The sequence below is a fragment of the Ailuropoda melanoleuca genome, chromosome 2, assembly GCF_002007445.2.
Source record: "Ailuropoda melanoleuca isolate Jingjing chromosome 2, ASM200744v2, whole genome shotgun sequence".
NCBI lineage: Eukaryota > Metazoa > Chordata > Mammalia > Carnivora > Ursidae > Ailuropoda > Ailuropoda melanoleuca.
The window spans coordinates 105,342,241-105,360,809 of NC_048219.1; the positions used below are offsets into that span (position 1 = coordinate 105,342,241).

At 44.1% G+C, this 18,569-nt stretch overlaps 2 protein-coding genes across 2 annotated transcripts in view; one reads left to right on the plus strand and one right to left on the minus strand.

The window, feature by feature from the left end:
• GPR39 (G protein-coupled receptor 39) overlaps positions 1-10,823 on the plus strand; it is a 208,519-nt gene extending 197,696 nt beyond the window's left edge. The window contains exon 2 of the mRNA XM_002928127.4: positions 10,009-10,823. Coding sequence (XP_002928173.1) covers positions 10,009-10,514 — 506 coding nt within the window. The 3' untranslated portion in view covers positions 10,515-10,823. The remainder of the gene's footprint in view (positions 1-10,008) is intronic.
• An 11-nt stretch (positions 10,824-10,834) lies between these two features.
• Positions 10,835-18,569, minus strand: part of LYPD1 (LY6/PLAUR domain containing 1) — a 39,440-nt gene continuing 31,705 nt past the window's right edge. The window contains exon 3 of the mRNA XM_019808916.2: positions 10,835-11,199. Within this exon, the coding sequence (XP_019664475.1) occupies positions 10,964-11,199 (236 nt within the window). The 3' untranslated portion in view covers positions 10,835-10,963. The remainder of the gene's footprint in view (positions 11,200-18,569) is intronic.

The window sequence follows — 18,569 nt, forward strand, 5'->3', positions numbered from 1 at the left end:
TATTTTTAGTGTCGATAATCCGGGGGTGGGCTAGTAGCACAGCAGGGTGGGATGCTAAAACTGTAGTCCCCTGAAGGCACTTGTCAGATTCCAGACTTTTCAACCCCTGTCTGGACCTCTTTCTTGGGCTCAGGGGTTCTTGTCTTGCTTGAAAGAAAGGGTGATTCTTTCTTGAAATTCCTGCCATCCCTTTCCCTTCCCCTCAGGATAAGGGATGGAAATCATGCAGGTGCTGGGCTCCATGTCAGGTGGGTTAGTATGGAACCCTCTAGACAGGGAAGCTAGCTTCAGATTGATTCTGTATACATTAGAGGAATTCAAGTTTTAAAGATTTTATGTATGTGTGTATGTATGTATTTATTTGACAGAGAGACAGCCAGTGAGAGAGGGAACACAAGCAGGGGGAGTGGGAGAGGAAGAAGCAGGCTCCTAGGGGGAGCCTGATGTGGGGCTCGATCCCAGGACTCTGGCATCACACCCTGAGCCGAAGCCAGACGCTTAACGACTGAGCCACCCAGGCGCCCCTAAAATTTATTTAACAGAGAGTGCAAGTGTGTACAAGCAGGGGGAACAGCAGGCAGAGGGAGAGGGATAAGCAGAGAGCCTGCGCCGCTGCTGAGAGGCTCAATCCCAGGGTCCTGGGATCATAACCTAAGCTGAAGGCAAACAACCGACTGAGGCACCCTGGTGCCTAGATGAATTCAAGTTTTTTTTTTTTTTTTTTTTAAATTTTATTTATTTATTTGACAGAGAGAGAGACAGCCAGCGAGAGAGGGAACACAAAGCAGGGGGAGTGGGAGAGGAAGAAGCAGGCTCCCAGCAGAGGAGCCTGATGTGGGGCTCGATCCCAGAACACCGGGACCATGCCCTGAGCCAAAGGCAGACGCCTAAGGACTGCGCCACCCTGGCGCCCCTAGATGAATTCAAGTTTTAAATGCCCTCTTGCTCAGCCGTCACCTGGAAACTCCAGCACCCTCCCTACCTCCCACAAATGTTGACAGAACAATCAGTATGTAATGGATACTGAATCCATGCCGAGGATACAGCAGTAAATGTGGAACATCTTGCTCCCGTGGAATTTATGGTCTAGTTGATGCTGCAGTAGTACGATGACAGGGACAGGAGTAAAAGGTGCTAGTGAACTTGTAGTAGGAAACTTGATATACAGCCTTGTGGAGTCAGGAAGGCTTCCTGGAGGCAGTGACAGCAGAAACTTGTAGAATAAGAGCTGGACAAAGCATGGGCAGTTGGGGAGCGAGGGGTGGGAGGAAGGGACCAAAGAGAAGGAAGGACAGAGGGGAGAAAGACGTGGTCTGGGTCCAGGCATGTGCAGAATCTTGGGAGTTCAGGAGGACAGACTGAGGAGTGCTCACGCCACCTGGGCTTGGCCTGCCTCAGTCATAGGCATTCAGCATCGGTTCCCCCGGGGTCTCTGTCTTGCAGCACAGAGGTGGTCCAGGCAGGGACCTTGGAAAGAGAGAGTCGGGGTGGGGGGGGTCTGCAGGCACATCCACTTGTCTGCGCACTCCCAGAATGCCCAGGACGCCTCTGCTGGGCACTTGGCTGAGTGTGGCTTCACCCAAGATTTGCGTGGTTTCCCTGGGTTCTGAGGGGAGCTCATGGCCAGTGCAGACTCCACCAGACTGGGAGGCCCTGTGTTTTAGACTCTTGGGCTGTGTGAATTTGGGCTCCTCATCCCACTTCTTTGGGGAGTCTCCTGGTTTACCAGTAGACTCAGCTCTTCTGGTTTTTTTCAGCGCTGGTGTTCTGAGGCTTTGATTCGCTACCATTTGGAAGAAACTAAATTCCATTAAAACTGCAGGCTTTCAGCCATAAAAAGGGATGAGTGTTTGTACGTGGCATGGCCGGTGGCGGGGGGGTGGGATGAGTTGGTCCCCTGGACCAGGGCCTGGCCATCCCACAGTCGGTGGCTTCCCCTGGCAGGCTTAGAGGGCATCATGGCCCTCGCTACCTGTGCTGGGTGTTTCGAGGGAGGACATGTTTCTTGCTGAGGAACAGCTTTGGGCTTTTGTAGCCGCACCACACAGGGGGACCTAACTATCCGTGCATTCAGAATAGAGTATTTGCATAGAAAGCCACACAGCTGCATACAGTTGAGATCCACATAGAAAAATATTTATTCAGCGGATTGCAGTCGATCATTTAGCATGCATTCGTAAAGGAACAGAGGCACCAAACCATAACGCTGACCCTAAATGCTTCTTACTTTGAGTGCACGTGACCGTCCTACAGCTCCCAGACAGGAGGGCTTGTTTTAGAAATATATATTCGCAATTGTAGCGATTTATAGTCGGTCGTCTTGTCCTGAAGCTTGTAGAGCAGCGCAAGATGGATGTAATGCTTAGCAAATTGCTGGCCATTTTGGAATTGGGGTCTCTGGCCTCAACATGGTGGATGGAGCCACTCCGGGGGCAGAGTCCTTTCCTAGGCTCCATCAAATAGCAGGGGCAAGGACGGGACATCAAACCATCTGTCTTTGTGGACAGAGGCGGCCATATGTGGCCTTTACATCATTTTAAAGTTGTGGCCTGTGCCCTGCTCTGAGAACAAATTCCCCCTACTCTTCTGTCTTCTCCTAAACATTTCTCAATAGCAAAGGGGGCGAGAAGGCAGATGGGTTTATATCAAAGTCACTAAGCTCATGGGTTATTGGAAAAGTGACCTCAAGGTATCCAGGTACGTCCTGGCAGAACACAGAACATGGAGTGGGATCTCAGTAGGGGTGTGTCCAGTGCTCGGCTAACATCCGGGTCCCTCACATCCCATCTGTGTTGCTTCCAAAGCCTCTCAGCTTTCCTTGGGCAAAGCTAGCAGTGCGTGGTGACCACCCTTCCAGGAAGCTCCCGTTAGCTGTAAGGAGCTTGCCTGCTCCTGACTCAGTCACCTTCTCAAAGGCAGCCAAGGAAGTCACGGAGAGGGAGAAGGTGTGTGTGTGGGCAGTGTAAGCAAAGGCTGCCTGTGGCCTTTCCTGGTGCCTTTGGGAAGAGATGGTGGGGAGAAAGGAAGAAAGAGCCGAGAGAGAAGAAAGGGAGGAGAGAGGACCAAGGCAAGGGTGGTGCTCAGGAATGAGGGAGGGGCTCTTAGTTACTGTAGGCTCAGTCTGCAGACACTCAGGAAAATGGGACACTTCAAAATGTGACCAATGTGACAGTGACAGGGCCACAAATGCCTGATGACCGAGGCGCTCCCTCAACTTGTGCTTGTCTTAGACTCATTCTCAAATTTGAGTAAGCATCAGAATCAATGGGTGGGCTTGTTAATTCCAGACTGCTGGGCTCCGCTGTCAGTGTCTCTGACTCAGTAGGCCTGGTTTGGAGCCTAAGAAGGGTATTTCTAACAAGTTCCCAAGAGGTGCTGGTGCCGCTGTTCCAGGAACCCTGCTTTGAGAACCACTGTTTCAGAGATTAGAGACCAAGCCAAAGTTAGTGCTGGTTTGGGCTCCTTGGATGGGACAAAGTCAGGGAGATCAGTGTCTCAACTGGCTGCCAGAAGCAGATTGGCAAACACAGATATAAATTGAGAAAGTGCTAAAACCTTTTATTGGATGTATTTGTCTTTTCCTGGCTTTTCATTCAACTAACCATATGCTTACTTTCCACTGACAATTGCTATTTAAATGTCACTCGACAAGCAGCTGTTCCTCACCCTGCTATATGCTGGGTAATTTATTGTCCACAAAACCTGATGGAGTGGTATCTGATGGGCCTCATTTGCCACTGTCTCCACCCACCCTACGTTCTGGTTCTGGCCCAGGCCATACAGAGGCTGGCAGCTCATAGAACGAGCTGCTGTTGGATTGCCCCATCCCCTGCTCATGCTGTGTCTTTGCCTGGGTGCCCTTTTCCAGGCGAGCTCTCGCTCTTCTTTAATTTTCTGAGTGTTCACCCCTGATGGGAGGGTCAACCCGCTCTTGGCTGCCATAAAACTGTGGCCAGATGGCTCTAATGGCCCTTTGTTAGCAGTCACCAGGCTGTTTCTGCCTCGTCCTCCTCAGCTTTTTATCATTAGTGCCTAGGACAGGGTCTGTCATAGGCCTCAGCCAATCAGGAGGTGGTTGCTAAATGAGTCAAGTCCAGAGAACCTAAATCAGGGGTGCAGGGGACAGGAGTGGAAGGGGAGATATCTAGTACTCACTGAGGTCGGGTTAGAGAGAACTTGACCCTCTGGGCAGAAAGAGGATAGAAAAGCTATGCTAAGCACAGAAAACCTAAATCATTGTTGCCATCCCCCTGTTGCCCCGAGGCTTCAATGAGTCAGTGAAATGGAATTCCCAACACCAGGTGGAAAAGCAAATCTTTGGGATTCCTTTAAATCACACAAACTAAACTACCTTTGCTGGAGAAAGATGGAATTTCCAGGTCTTTTCAGCTTAGTACAGACTAAGTATTACTTTCTATCAGGTCCTTGTGTTATCTGGACAGACTGATGGATAGATGGAGTCCTTATCAGCTGGGTCACCGGGTCATGACCTGGATTCATACCTTGTTTTCCAAACATGCTCCAACTCCCCGTGGCTGTATTTCACCTTCCTTTGGTGGGGAGGGAGCATGTGCCCCAGGACTTCACTGTGTGCCTGTCTTTTTGAGGAGTCTCGTTCTAAAACTGAATCCAGACTGTACAGGACAGGTGTGCTGACCTTAGCTGGGATCTGAGACTGACCTGCCTCGCACTGCATTCCATGCGGTGGCTGGTCAGCATTTGAGCCTAAAGCTGGAGCACAGAAAACTACATTTGACTAGCGTGATGGGCTCGCTTGTCGATCTAGGGTCGAATCCCATGTTCTGAGCAGTAAGGCAAGGTACAGGGAGTCCTGCCCCCCTGCCGTTGGAGATCTTGGGTCAATCACTTAGCCTCCATTCCCTCATGTGTATGACAAAGGGGTTCTGCACCTGGTCTCCAAAGGGAGACCTGCTCTGCCGTTCTCTGATGACTCTAAGATGAATTCTGGGGAGCCCATGAAGAGCTACCTTCACTTGAAAGGCTAGAGGGGAGGAAAGAGAGCCTAGAGTCAGACGCACGAATGTTGCCATGTCCCAAGTAACATAGCTTCACGTCTTCCACAGATTAAACCAGGCAGGCTGGCTCAGCTGCTGTTGAAATGCCGGGCTTTAGTGTGAGATGTTGTTGGACATCGGTATTACTTCTGTTTTTTAAACAACATTACTCTGCCGAGAATAAATCTGTGTCATCGCCTAATGGCGCCTGTCATTTTAATGTAGTATTTTATGTGGAAAAACAGATAAGCTATGAAGGTATTTCTTAACCCAGAGCACGAGGCTGTCTAGAATATAATACAAATCTATCAATAATGTAGTTAAAACAGTTTACCTTCGTAACAGGACGGGGTTCAGTTCACTGATCTTCATTCAAGTTCACAGTAAAGTTATTTAACTGTGGGCTACACATTGTACCATACAGAGCAAAGCAGCATAGATTTTTCCAGATGTAAGTCCAAACTGATTGCAGCCAAACATAAATTTAGTCAAATCTTTAATATACTCTATTAAGGCCTGAATAAGATTTTAGAGATTTACCTCAGCTAGAGTATCTAGGATGGGAGCTGGGACAGTTGCAAACAGCCCAATAAAGTTACCTTTGGACATGATAGTTATTCTCAGTGTCATCTAAAATAATGCAATTTTTGTTTCAAATGTAAAAATGACCAATTATCCATTGTTGTAAAAGGACAGATTGTACAAGGGGGCTGGTTTGGTTCCCCCCAGCTTCCCACCAGAGGCCTCTATTACATGGCCCACAGATGCACACTTCGCATCCGGCGATGGTAAGTGCTTATATGCCTAATGCTCCATTTTCCTAGAACAGAATTATGTTTCAAAGCACAGGAGGAAAGCCAGCAGCCATCTTTCCCCACCTCTAGCTGTGGTGGGGGAAGTATATTCCAACGGCCCTGCCGGGTATTTGGCACGGTCTAGAATGAGAAATGCAAACTATCATTTTGGGCCTTGAGAACTATTTCGGCTGTAGCGAACTGGCAGTCCGCTCACATGGAAGGTTTTTCGTGGGAAAAGACTGGCTAGACCTGCTCTACCCTGGGCTGAGAAGGCACACTCAGGTGATCAGGGTCAGCTCGGCTGCATCAGAATCTTTTTTTTTTTAATTTAATTTTTTTTATTATGTTCAGTTAGCCACTGTATAGTACGTATAGTTTTTGATGTGTTCAGTGGTTCATCAGTTGCGTGGAACACCCTGTGCTCATCCCGACACGTGCCCTCCTTAATGCCTGTCACCCCGTCATCCCATCCCCCCACCCCCTCCCCTCTGGAACCCTCAGTTTGTTTCCCGGAGTCCAGAGTCTCTCATGGGTTGTCTCCCTCTCGGATTTCTTTCCACTTAGCTTTCCCTCCCTTCTCCTGTGGTCCTCTGCTCTGTTCCTTATATTCCGCATATGAGCGAAGCCATGTGATAATCGTGTCAGCATCTTAGGAAGAAAAACACAGGTGGGGTGGGGATTCATTGCTTTGACAGGACTCTCCAAGTATGTGGCTAGGAAGGGGGCAGGTGGGAGAATGGGAGGAGGAGACAATAAAGAATCCTTCTGTGGGGAGGGGTACTTGAACGTGTGCCACCGACTCTAGCCAGGTGTGGCTGGTGACCGACTGAAACGTATTGTAAGAAAAAGAGCCACGCTGGGTCTCAAAGTCTGAAAATAAAGAACATTAGAGCTCTCAATTTTAGGTTAATTGCGTGTTGACATTGCATGTGAAATAATATTGGGGTTGACTCAGTTAAGAAACATTAACATGGACACCTTGCTTTTCTACTTTTGGAATGTGACTATTCAAAATTTTAAGTTTAAAGCCGCCTGGGTAGCTTCTATTTCTAGTGGTCAGTGCTGCTTTATATCCATTTCATAGGGTGGAATTACGGCTCATGTTTACTTGTGTTTCCTGTATTTTTCAAACAGAAGGAAACGAGAAACAATCAGGTGTCCTTCAGAAAAAATAATAAATGTATAAAGGATTTTGGAGTCTGGCAAGCATGTGTCCTCGTTTGCAGGATGTGCGCTACTAACCTGAGACTCAACTTCCTCCTCTGTAAAATGAAGATCTTAACAGCTTTGATCTCACCGGGTTATTGTCAGAAATGACAAATGTGTAGGAAGGAAGCACAGAGTGCTCAGCACAGAGCCTGACACAGGGAAGACTCCATACTTTACAGTATTCTTGGTTAGATGTCAAGATTTTTCTGATGACTAATCGTTTTGTTTTTTGGGTTTTTTGTTTTTTTTGTTTTTGTTTTGTTTTTTAAGATTCTATCTATCAGCAGGAGTGCAGGAGCAGGGGGAGGGGCAGGGGGGGAGGAAGATGCAGACAACCTTCTGAGCAGGGAGCCCGACTTGGGATCCCAGGACCCCAGGATCATGACCTGAGCTTAACTGACTGAGACACCCGGGCGCCCCTCTGATGCCTCATCTTTATTTAATCCCTGTGGATTTCTAAGTCGGCTCCTTGTTTCTCTCGTTCTCCAAGTTCGTATTTACTATCCTACCTTGCTACTGTATACCCAGAAAGCCAAGATTTCCCCTTTCCTTATCACTGGAAAATCTTGGGTCTGGTTCTCTATTTTTGGCAGCTCGTTCAGAACAAGGCACCTCCCGCTTATGGACTCTAGCTCGCTTGGATCTCAGAGCAGAAATTTTCTCCTGGCTAAAACTGCCAGTCAGGCCACAACTTTTCAATTGCTCCCATCCTGTGCCTCATCCCTAAGATACGTGGTCTTGCTTTTTAGCGAACTGCTTCTTTTGATGGGAAGGTCAGTCGAGGGCAATGGATACTAGCAAAGGGGTTGATGGTAACAAGAAGGGACATGCAAAGAGGAGCTCAGTAGAACAGGGCCAAAGCTGGGACAAAAGCACAGCTTTGTAACTTGCCCCCCAAACCCACCCCCTTTTCTCACTGCTTTTCATCCAGGGGCTTGCAAAGCTGTACTACATTCAACCCGAATAAGTACAAGTGGGTTCTCGTCGCCTTCCTAGATTCTTTCTGCCTGAAGTACAAACTCCCACAGCATAGCAGAGCACACATCTGAAACCCTGTGCTCCATTTCCATGTTCTGGGTTGTACTTCAGATGAAGACGGTTGTACTTGTCTGAAATGCAGTGGCAGAGAAGGGAAAAGAACTTAGCCTCAATGAAGACCTGTAGCTTCTCTTGGTATGAGAAGCTTCCTAGTTCTTTCAGTTAATGAGATGAGCCTGTCAGTCAGAACTGCTTCTGAAACAAACGAGGAGAAATCACTTACGGAACAGCACACGTGGCTGGAAGTGTCCGTGTTTCTGGAAGCAGTGGGAAAAAGTCTCCCGATTTCCTCAGCAAGGTGTTTTTTTTTTTAACATAGAAAAATGTTGATTTTTGTTTCCATCCAGCAGCTTTAACTAGGTGATTCAGACGATACTCTTAAGGTGATATATATATATATTTTTTTTGGCCTTTTCATCAGATCAATGTTACTTTGCTCATTTTATTTTTAGATCCACTGAGTGTTATCAGGGCAGCAAACTCAAAGGAAAGAAGTAAGCAAACTGGTTTGTGTTTTAAGCTTGGGCTAAGGTTTGACAAGAGGAACCCTTGGAAATTATCAGGGGAGCAGAGCTTCCAGCGCCACCTTTGCTGACAGTTGGATTTGTGGAGGATTTGTTGAGGGAACTGGGTTATTGCAGTGGTAGAGAGCATACCTAGGGCCACATGGCCACCAGGTAAGTCATGCTCAGGTGAGTGCGAGTGAGAGGGCCAACCCCGGAGGCGCAAACATGGCTGCTTTTCCTGGAGCGTTTATTAATGAAATGTTTACCATGGCTCAGAGGCAGAAGAGATTATTGCCAACATTCGCTTCTGTGTGGTTTCCTAGAAGGAACAAAGGTTCGAAATGTGAATGAATCCTCCTTATTATGATAATCAGATTTAGAAGAGGGAGGAAGCATTTCTAAAAATTCAAAACACAGCATTAGGATCCCAGCTCTCCACACAGGAACTTACGTTCTGGGGTCTTGGCTCCAGAGCAAAGAAAGCAAATGCCCTGTAGATTCCCGATCTTCCTTTTTGGGGATTGTTTGTTTTTCTGGTCACTGTCGATAAGTGTTCCTTTTCTCTGTCAGAGGTCAGAGAAACAGAGATGAGTGTGTAAGTTGAAATACAAATATAGGGCCATGCAAACATGTCCATTCAGTCAACTTAAGATCTGCTTATGGGTCAGAGCGGGGTCCCTGTGGGGCCTGATCGTTTTTGGAGGTTGCCGCAGCTCAGTGCCGCAAAGGCGATGAGCGTGCTACTGGCCGAACTTGAAAGTTGTTTTGTATTTTCCATTATTTGAGGATAACTTTTTCCCTCATGCACGTGGAAGAGATGGTACAACTAAAAATATTTGAAAAAGCACAGACGTGCTGTTGCAGAAACAGGCATTAGAATTATAGGTGTACCCGCCTAGTAAATACATGTTCCAAAAGCACTCTCAGTGACAGGCTCTTCCCGATTTTGTGTCCCTTGAAATTGAATGCACAATCATCAGCGTGACTAAATATGCTTCTTTGTGACAAGGGACACCGTTTCCATTTGTCTTGAAAATATCACTGGGTCTTTATGTGGACATTCTTTAAAATACAAATATTGTTTCACCTGATTTTACAGAGTGTGTACATCTATTTCGTTAAAATACAAAACCAGATTACTAGACTCCATAATATGCTTTCTGGATACCCAACAATGAAAACTTTTTTTTTTAAATTAAGAGCTATCAACAGGTACAAACAATTGTCTAAAGCATTGAATGGTCTTTAACACAGTCAACTCCCCCGGCCTTGAAACACTGTGAAATTCCTTTCCGCTAGTAGCAAGCGAAGCTATCAAGTGCAACGTTGAAAAATTGGTACCATTTCCTGGCCAGTAAGCACGGGACTGGGGAGCTCAATATTTTGTTTCTTGCATTGTTGCGCTCATGCTGTTCCTTTCTGTCTCTCCTCTCGCCTGCTCAGGGCTGATTGTTGTGACCTTGGCTGTCTGCTGGATGCCTAACCAGGTACGGAGGATTATGGCGGCGGCCAAACCCAAGCACGACTGGACCAAAACCTACTTCCGGGCCTACATGATCCTCCTGCCCTTCTCCGACACCTTCTTCTACCTGAGCTCGGTCCTCAACCCGCTGCTGTACAACGTGTCCTCGCAGCAGTTCCGCAGGGTGTTCGGCCAGGTGCTCCGCTGCCACCTGACGCTGCCGCACGCCAACCACAGCAAGCACCTGCGCGCCCACGCCACCTCCACGGCCGCCAGCACCCGCTCGGCGCGCCGCCCCCTCATCTTCATGGCTTCGCGTTCCAGTTCCTCCGCAAGAAGTCACAAGGTTTTCTTGAGCACTTTCCAGAGCGAGGCCAAGCCTGAGTCTATGCCCCAGCAACGGAGTCTCGAGTCGTTAGAGGCCAGCTCGGAGGTGAAGCCACCCCCTTCTGCTGCAGGGAATGGTTTGCAGGAGCGTGAAGTGTGAATGTTAAGTATGGAAGCCTTGAAGGCTACCCGGCTGCCCACCCCCAGCCCCCTACAAAAGTGACGTTATCCTGACACAGCATTGACAAACTGTACCCCTGGGAGGGACAAGAGTGGAAGCTCGGGGCCTGGGAAAAAAATGGATACTCACGTAAGTACCTTCTAAGGGTGGATTCTGGCAGCCGGACCTTGACTCCGGGGGAGAGTTGGGGGCAGACTTTCACTCACCCCTTCCCTTCCTTCAAGTACACACTGAAAATTCAGACTGAATTTATTCAGAGCTTACAAAAAAAAGTTTTACACCGAGCTCTTTTCACGGGCGAAGGAACTGAAAGAAAGAGAACACACGCCCCTCCCCACCCAGAACAGGACACCCAGGAGAAGCTTGGGGAGCAGAGGGAGCGTAGGGCCCAAAGAACGATGCAGGAGGGGTGAGCATCCCCTTCACCTTCAGCAGTGAGCCAGGAGGAGCGCTAACTGCAGGAGCAGGACGGTGGTGGGGAGCCCTGGCCGCAGGGCCAAGGCAGAGCTGCTCCGTTTCTTGGGCCGGGGCCCGTTGCAAAGAGGGGTGTTGCAGCAGCTGATGCACACGGAGTTCAGTTTCCCAGGGGAGCAGAAGGACTGGTACCCGGCCGAGGCGATGAGGCAGGCTGCTGATGACGCGCACGACTTGCGGTACATGATGCCTGCAACACAGACCCCAGGAGCTCGGTTAACTGCTGAGGGCTCGAGGCGAGCTCATGCTTTCTCCTCTCTCAGCCCAGGTACTTGGTGGGGCCAGGCAAGTACTTCGGGTTGTTTCATTGAGCACCTACCCCTCCCCCGGCAAAATATATAAGGAAGAGGACTTGTTCCCCAGAGAGCTCCATTATTTTTGACCAATTGTTGCAAAGAGCTATTAAAATCAAAGTTCACTTTAAAAAAATTTATACGGAACTTTTTATTTACTTATTATTGCTGCAGCTATCTCCTGCCATGGAGAATGATACTGTGCTTTATGATTGCTCTCACCTAGGGGTGTATTAAACCCTAGGATTCTCTGAAGAACTAATCCCCATGAGAATAAGATCCCTATTGAAGGGGCCATGATTTGTCTGAGGTTTCAAGGTTCCCTACATCTTAGGGAGTGGGTGGCCTGATGTGGATCATGTACCCAGGAGAGCCTTATTCCAGGAAACAAGCTTTGCCCTCAGAATAGATGGCCATCTGCCTACTTAGCATCACACGGCCTCCATTTATTCACGTACTGTGAAGCCACGTAAAGGAGCACATAGAACCTGTCCGACTTACAGCTCAGTCCTCAAAGAAGGTTATCTTGAATGATCATTTACATTCTTAAAGGTGGAACCTTATTCAGTTTCAACAATAGCTACCGTCATTTAAGTGCTTCCCTGTACGCCAGACACTCTACAGAGGGCTGTAGCGTACCAGTTCAACCCTACAAGGGAGGTCCCCATTTCACAGATGGGGTGCATGAAGGGCAAGGTGGGTTAGGAACTTACCCAAGGTCACACTCCTGGGAAATAGAGGAGCTGGGATTTGAACCTAAATTCTGGCTCCATTCTGTCAAATCCTTGCTAGTATATATGCCAAAGCAGCCAGCCAGTAAACCACAAAAAAAGTGGTTTTTGTGCGTGTGTGAAGATAAATAACATGTCATCTCAAGCTGGACCTGGATGTGAATGGCTTCAGCTTGTGTGCTTGCCTGCACAGCTGAGGGCTCCAACATCCCTCACTCCCGAAGTACCTGCAGACTGTGTGTTTGCAGGCATTGCTTTGGTTTGTGCCTTCCTCCCCCTTCTGAGTGGTGGCTTGGGGTTATGGAGAAATAGTAAAGAATTGAGCAACCTAAAACTTCCAAGTGGGAGGTAAAGAAAAACCTTAAAACGTACAATTTTAAATCATTTTGGTTCTATAGCTACACGTTTGAAAGGATGGATTTTCTGTTTTTAACACTGTAGACAGATGCTCTGGTAAGATTGATTGGGTAAGATAAGGTCTACGGATAGGATGTGTGTATATGTGTGAGAGGCACGGTTTGATTTGTAAAAAACCTGCCACCAGGCATTGCCCATTTATAGATTTCTCATAGTCCCTACATTTTCTACCCATTGCCATTTTAGGAAATTTTACTGTCATCTGCTAGTTAAACTTTGATAAACTCTCGTCCTTTAAGTGAATTTTAAAAATTAAGGTGAAAATGCCCCCTGACTAGATTCCCCTTAAAGGTTAGCACTCTTACCAGTTTGGTAGGCCTGTTTCTAAACGCTTACATATGTGCCCATGGAAAAATAAAATGTGTACACGCAGATTTGTCAATGATAAAACATCCTATATGCTGTGCTACAGTTTCCATTTTTACTTAGTGACATGGCTGAGGATTTATTTTAAGCCTAACTCTGTAGGGCTAAGGAGTGGTGACAGGGGAGGTTAGATAATTAATGCACAAAGGGAGCCCTGATTTTTGTGACTGATGTCCCAGGGACACATCCAGATCACCTATTCTGGGGCAAGTGGATCTTAACACTTGTGGTCCCACAGGACTATATATATATGTCCATTCTTTAAAGCTGGTGCCTCCAGGTCTGGCTTCCACTGAATCTAGGTGCTGAGATCCTCCCCCTGGGGACACTGACCTGTCTCATCCTCAGCTACTGGGAACTATTCAAATGAAAATAGGCTGCTTGTAGAAACACAAAGAAGAGTGAAGCAAACAAAACAGAGGAATACATTCCAAATGAAAGACCAAGATAACGCTTCAGAAAGAACCCTACAGAAAGAGACCTAAGTAATTTACCTCACAGAGTTAAAAGTAATGGTCATGAAGATGCTCACCAAACTGGGAGAAGAATGGATTAACATTCTATGCAGTAGAAGTCAGAGCTGAAGCATGCAGGAGTCGAACAGAAAATAACACCGGAAGAGCTCAGCAGGAGAAAGGATCAGCGAACCCGAAGATGGGGCAGAGAAACTTACCCCCCTTAATGCAGCCAAAAGAAAAATGAGAAGTGTAGGTAGTTTAACAGACCTAAGAGACCACATCTAGTGACTGACATTCTCATTTATAGGAGACCCAGAAGGACAAGACAGGGACAGAAAACTTTCTTGAAAAAATAATGTCCAAAAACTTCCCTAACCTGGGGAAGGAAAGTGATATCTGGGAAGCCCAGAAAGTTCCAAATAAAGTGTCCCCGAAGAGACACATTATTATGATTAAAATGTCAATGTTAAACAAAAGGAGAGGCTGAAAAGAAAGGGTGTTAATTAGTGACAAAACATATACAAGCTATAAATCTCACTGGTAAAGATGAATATATAGGAAAGGCAGTAGATTAATTACTTATAAAGCTAGTATAAAGGCTAAAAGAGATAGGTCATAAAAATAACTACCATACTTAGTTAAGGGTTACTCAAGATACAAAAAAAAATGTACAATGTGACATGAAAAACAAAATGGAGGGGAGAGAGTAAAAATGTAGAGCTTTTGAATGCATTCAAGCTTATTAACTTACAATAGACTTTTGTAGATATAAGTTGTTATATATAAGCCTTAAGGTAATAACATAGCAAAAACCATAAATAGATATACAAAAGAAGATAAAGGAATCTAAGCATACCATTAAAGTCATCAAATGACAAAGGACAAGAGCCAAAGGGACAGAGAAATTACCAAACAGCCAGAAAACAATTTAAAAAATAGCTGTAAGTATACAACTCTAATTACTTTAAATATAAATATTAAATTCTCCAGTCAAAAGAGTGGCTGGATTAAACACCACCACTACCAACAACAAAACAAGACCCATCAATACACTGCCTATAAAAAACTAATTGTGGATATCCCATGCAAATGGAAACCAAAAGAAAACTGGGAGAGCTTGGCAAAAATACGTTTTAAAACAAAACTGTAATAAGAGGCAAAGTAGGGCATTACATAAAGGGGTCAATCCAGCGAGAGGAGAGAACATTTGTAAATATTTATGTACCAGCATAGAAGCACCTAAATATATAAAGCAAATATTAATAGACCTACGGGAGAAATAGCAGTAGAATACTTGGGGACCTTAATATTCCTTTTAGATTAGATCATCCAGACAAAATCCACAAGACAACCTCGACCTTCAATAACACTGAACAAGATGGAATATTCTGAAGAAGTTAAGCCCATTGGAAAGCAACAGGGCAGATAGAGAAGATGGCACATTAGGAGTCCTGAGCTCACCTCGTTGCACAGCCACACCCAGGCAATCACTCCACATTCTTTTCAAGTACGCATAGAACATTCTCCAAGGTAGATCATATATTAGGCCACAAAGCAGGTCTCCATAAATCGAAGAAAACTGAAATAATATCAAGTATCTTTTCCGACCACAACAGTATGAAACTAGAACTCAATTACCAGGAAAAAAAAAAAAAGGAAAAAAACAAACACATGAAGGCTAAATCACAAGCTACTAAATAACCAATGGATCAACAAATCACAGAGGAAATAAAAAAAATACACGGAGACAAATGAAAATGAAAACACAATGGTCTAAAATCTCTGAGACATGGCAAAAGCTGCATTCTAAGAGGGAAGTTTACATTCATATAGGGATATCTCAAGAAACAAGAAAAATCTTAATCTCACCTTATACCTAAAGGAACTAGAAAGAGAAAAACAAAGCCCAGTTAGAAGAAAGGAAATAATAAAGATTGGGGCAGAAAAATATGAAAGAGACCAAAAATATAGAAAAGATCAATAAAATCGAGAGCTGATTCTTTGAAAAGATAAACCAAACTGATAAACATTTAGTCAGACTCATCAAGAGAAAAAGAACACTCAAAATCAGAAAAGAACGAATGCCATCACAGAAATACAAAGAATGGTAAGAGAATACTACGAAAAGTTACATGCCAACAAATTAAACCACCTAGATAAATTCCTAGAAAAATACAATCTTCCCAAACTGATTCAGGAAGAAATAGAAAATCTGAACAGACAAGATACTAGTAACAAAACTGAATCAGGAATCAAAAAGCTCCAAATTAACAAAAGTTCAGGACCAGATGGCTTCACAGGTGAATTCTACCAAACATTTAAAATGAATTAGTATCTATTCTTATTAAACTATTCCAAAAAATAGAAGAGCAGAAAAAAAACTTTCAAATTCATTATTTGAGGCCAGCATTACCATGAGACCAAAACCAGACAAAAACGCTACCAAAAAATAAACAAACGAACACAACAAAAACAAGACAACTACAAGACCAATATCCCTGATGAACATAAAGAAATAAACGTTAGCAAAGCAAACTCAACAATATGTTAAGTGCCTCACCACAATCAAGTGGAATTTATTCCAGAAATGCAAGGTTGGTTCAGTATTCACAAACCAATATGATACATCACATTAACAAGAGGAAGAATAAAAACCATAAGACCATCTCAAGAGATAACGGAAAAAGCATTTGACAAAATACAACAATGTTCATGATTAAAAGAACTCTCAACAAAGTGAGTTTAGAGAGAACATACCTCAACATAATAAAAGCCATATATGAAAAACCCACACTTAACATCATACTCGATAGGGAAATACTGAAAGCTTTTCTTCTAAGATCAGGAACATAACAAGGATGTCCACTCTCACTTTTATTAAACATAATAGTGGAAGTCCTAGCGACAGCAATCAAGAAAGAAAGAAAAGGCATCTGAATTGATAAGAAGTAAAACTGTAGCTATTTGCAGAATACATGACACCTCATATAGAAAGCCTTAAGGCTCCACCAAAGACTATAAATGAATTCCATAAAGTTGCAGGGTTCAAAGTTAATATACAGAAATATGTTGCATTTCTGTACACTAATAAAATCGCAGAAAGAGAAACTAAGAAAACAGTCCCAGTTATAACTGCACAAAAATATAAAATTCCTAGGAATAAACTGAATGAAGGAAGTGAAAGACCTATACTCTGAAAATTATAAGTCATTGATGGAAGAAACTGATGATACAAACAAATTGGAAGATATTCCATGATCATGGACTGGAAGAATAATGTTAAGATGTCCATACTACCCAAAGCAATCTACAGATTCAATGCTGTCCCCATCAAAACACCAATAGCATTTTTCATAGAATTAGAACAAATAATCCTAACATTTGTATGGTACCACAGAAGCCCTTGAACAGCCAAAGCAGTCTCCAGAAAGAAGAACAAAACTGGAGGTATCACCAATCCCAGATTTCAAGATACACTACAAAGCTACGGCAATCAAAACGGTATGGTACTGGCATGGAAACAGATACATAGATCAAAAGAATAGGATAGTGAGCCCAGAAATAAACCCACGCTTATATGGTCAATTAATCCATGACAAAGGAGGTAAGAACATTCAGTGGGGGAAATGACAGTCTTTTCAGTAAATGGAAAAGAATGGAAAAGAATAAAGCTGTACAACTTTCTTATACAACACACAAAAATAAACTCAAAATGGATTAAAGACCTAAATATGAGACCTGAAACCATAAAACTCCTCAAAGAAAATATAGGCAGTAGTCTCTTGGAGGACATTAGTCTTAGCAACATGCACATGGTTTTGTCTCCTCAGGCAAGGAAAACAAAAGCAAAAATAAACTATTAGGACTATACCAAAATAAAAAAAGCTTTTGCACAGCAAAGAAAAACATCAATAAAACAAAAGGCAGCCCACTGAATAGGAGAAAATATTTGCAAATGATATATCTGATAAGGGGTCAATACCCAAAATACATAAAGAACTTACACAACTGAACATCAAAGTAATAATTAAAAAATGGACAGAGGACCTGAACAGACATTGTTTCAAAGAAGACATAGATAGCCAACAGACACATGAAAAGACCCTCAACATCCCTTATCAGGGAAATGCAAATCAAAATCACAGTCAGATATGACCTCATGCTAGGCAGAGTGGCCAATACAAAAAACACAAGATGTAATAAATTTTGGCAGGGATGTTAAGGGAACCTTCCTTCATGTACTGTCAGTAGGAATGTAAATTGGTAAAACTATTGTGGAAAACAGTATGGAGTTCCCTCAAAAAATTAAAAACAGAAATATCATATGATCCAGTAATTCCACTACTGGGTATTTACCCAAATAAAACAAAACACTAAGATATATGCAACCTTATGTTTATTGCAGCCTTATTTACAATAGCTAAGGTATGTATGGAAGGAACCCAAGTGTCCATATGTGCTATTTAGGTACAATGGAATATTACTCAGCAATAAAAAAATGAAATCTTATTTTGACAACATGGATGGACCTAGAGGGTATTATGCTAAGTGAGATATACTAAATGATCTCACTTATACTGTGAAATCCAAAAAACAAAACAGGGGTGCCTGGGTGGCTCAGTCACTCTTGGTTTCAGTTCAGGACATGAGCTCGAGGTCATTAGATCAAGCCCTGCACTGGGCTCTATGTTGGGTATGGAGCCTGCTTAAGATTCTCCCTCTCCCTCTGCTCTTCCGCCCCCCACTCACACACTCACGCTCTCTCTCTTCCTCTAAAAAACAATACCAAAATGAAACCAAACACATTTAAATATAGAGAACAAACTTGTGGCTGCTAGAGGAGCGGTGGGCGGGAGATAGGTCAAACAGATGAAGAGGGTTAAGAGTTACAAACTTCCAGTTATAAAATAAGTTACCAAAATGAAAAGTCACAGCGCAGAGAATATCATCAGAAATACTGTAATAATGTGAGGAGGGGAAAGCAACAGAATATACATTCATATGGTATTTTCCTTGTGCACTGTTGGCGGGAATGTAAACAGGTGCAGCCATTATAGAAAATAAAATGGAGTTTCCTCAAAAAATTAACAATATAAGTACCATATGATTCAGCAATTCTACTTCTAGGTGTTTTTCTGAAGAAACCAAAACACTACTTCAAATAGATATATGCATCCCTATGTTAATTACAGGGTTATGTACAATAACCGAGATATGGAAGCAACCTCAATGTCCATCAGTCAAATTATAAAGAAAATGTGACATACAATAGAGTGTTGTTATTCAGCCATAAAA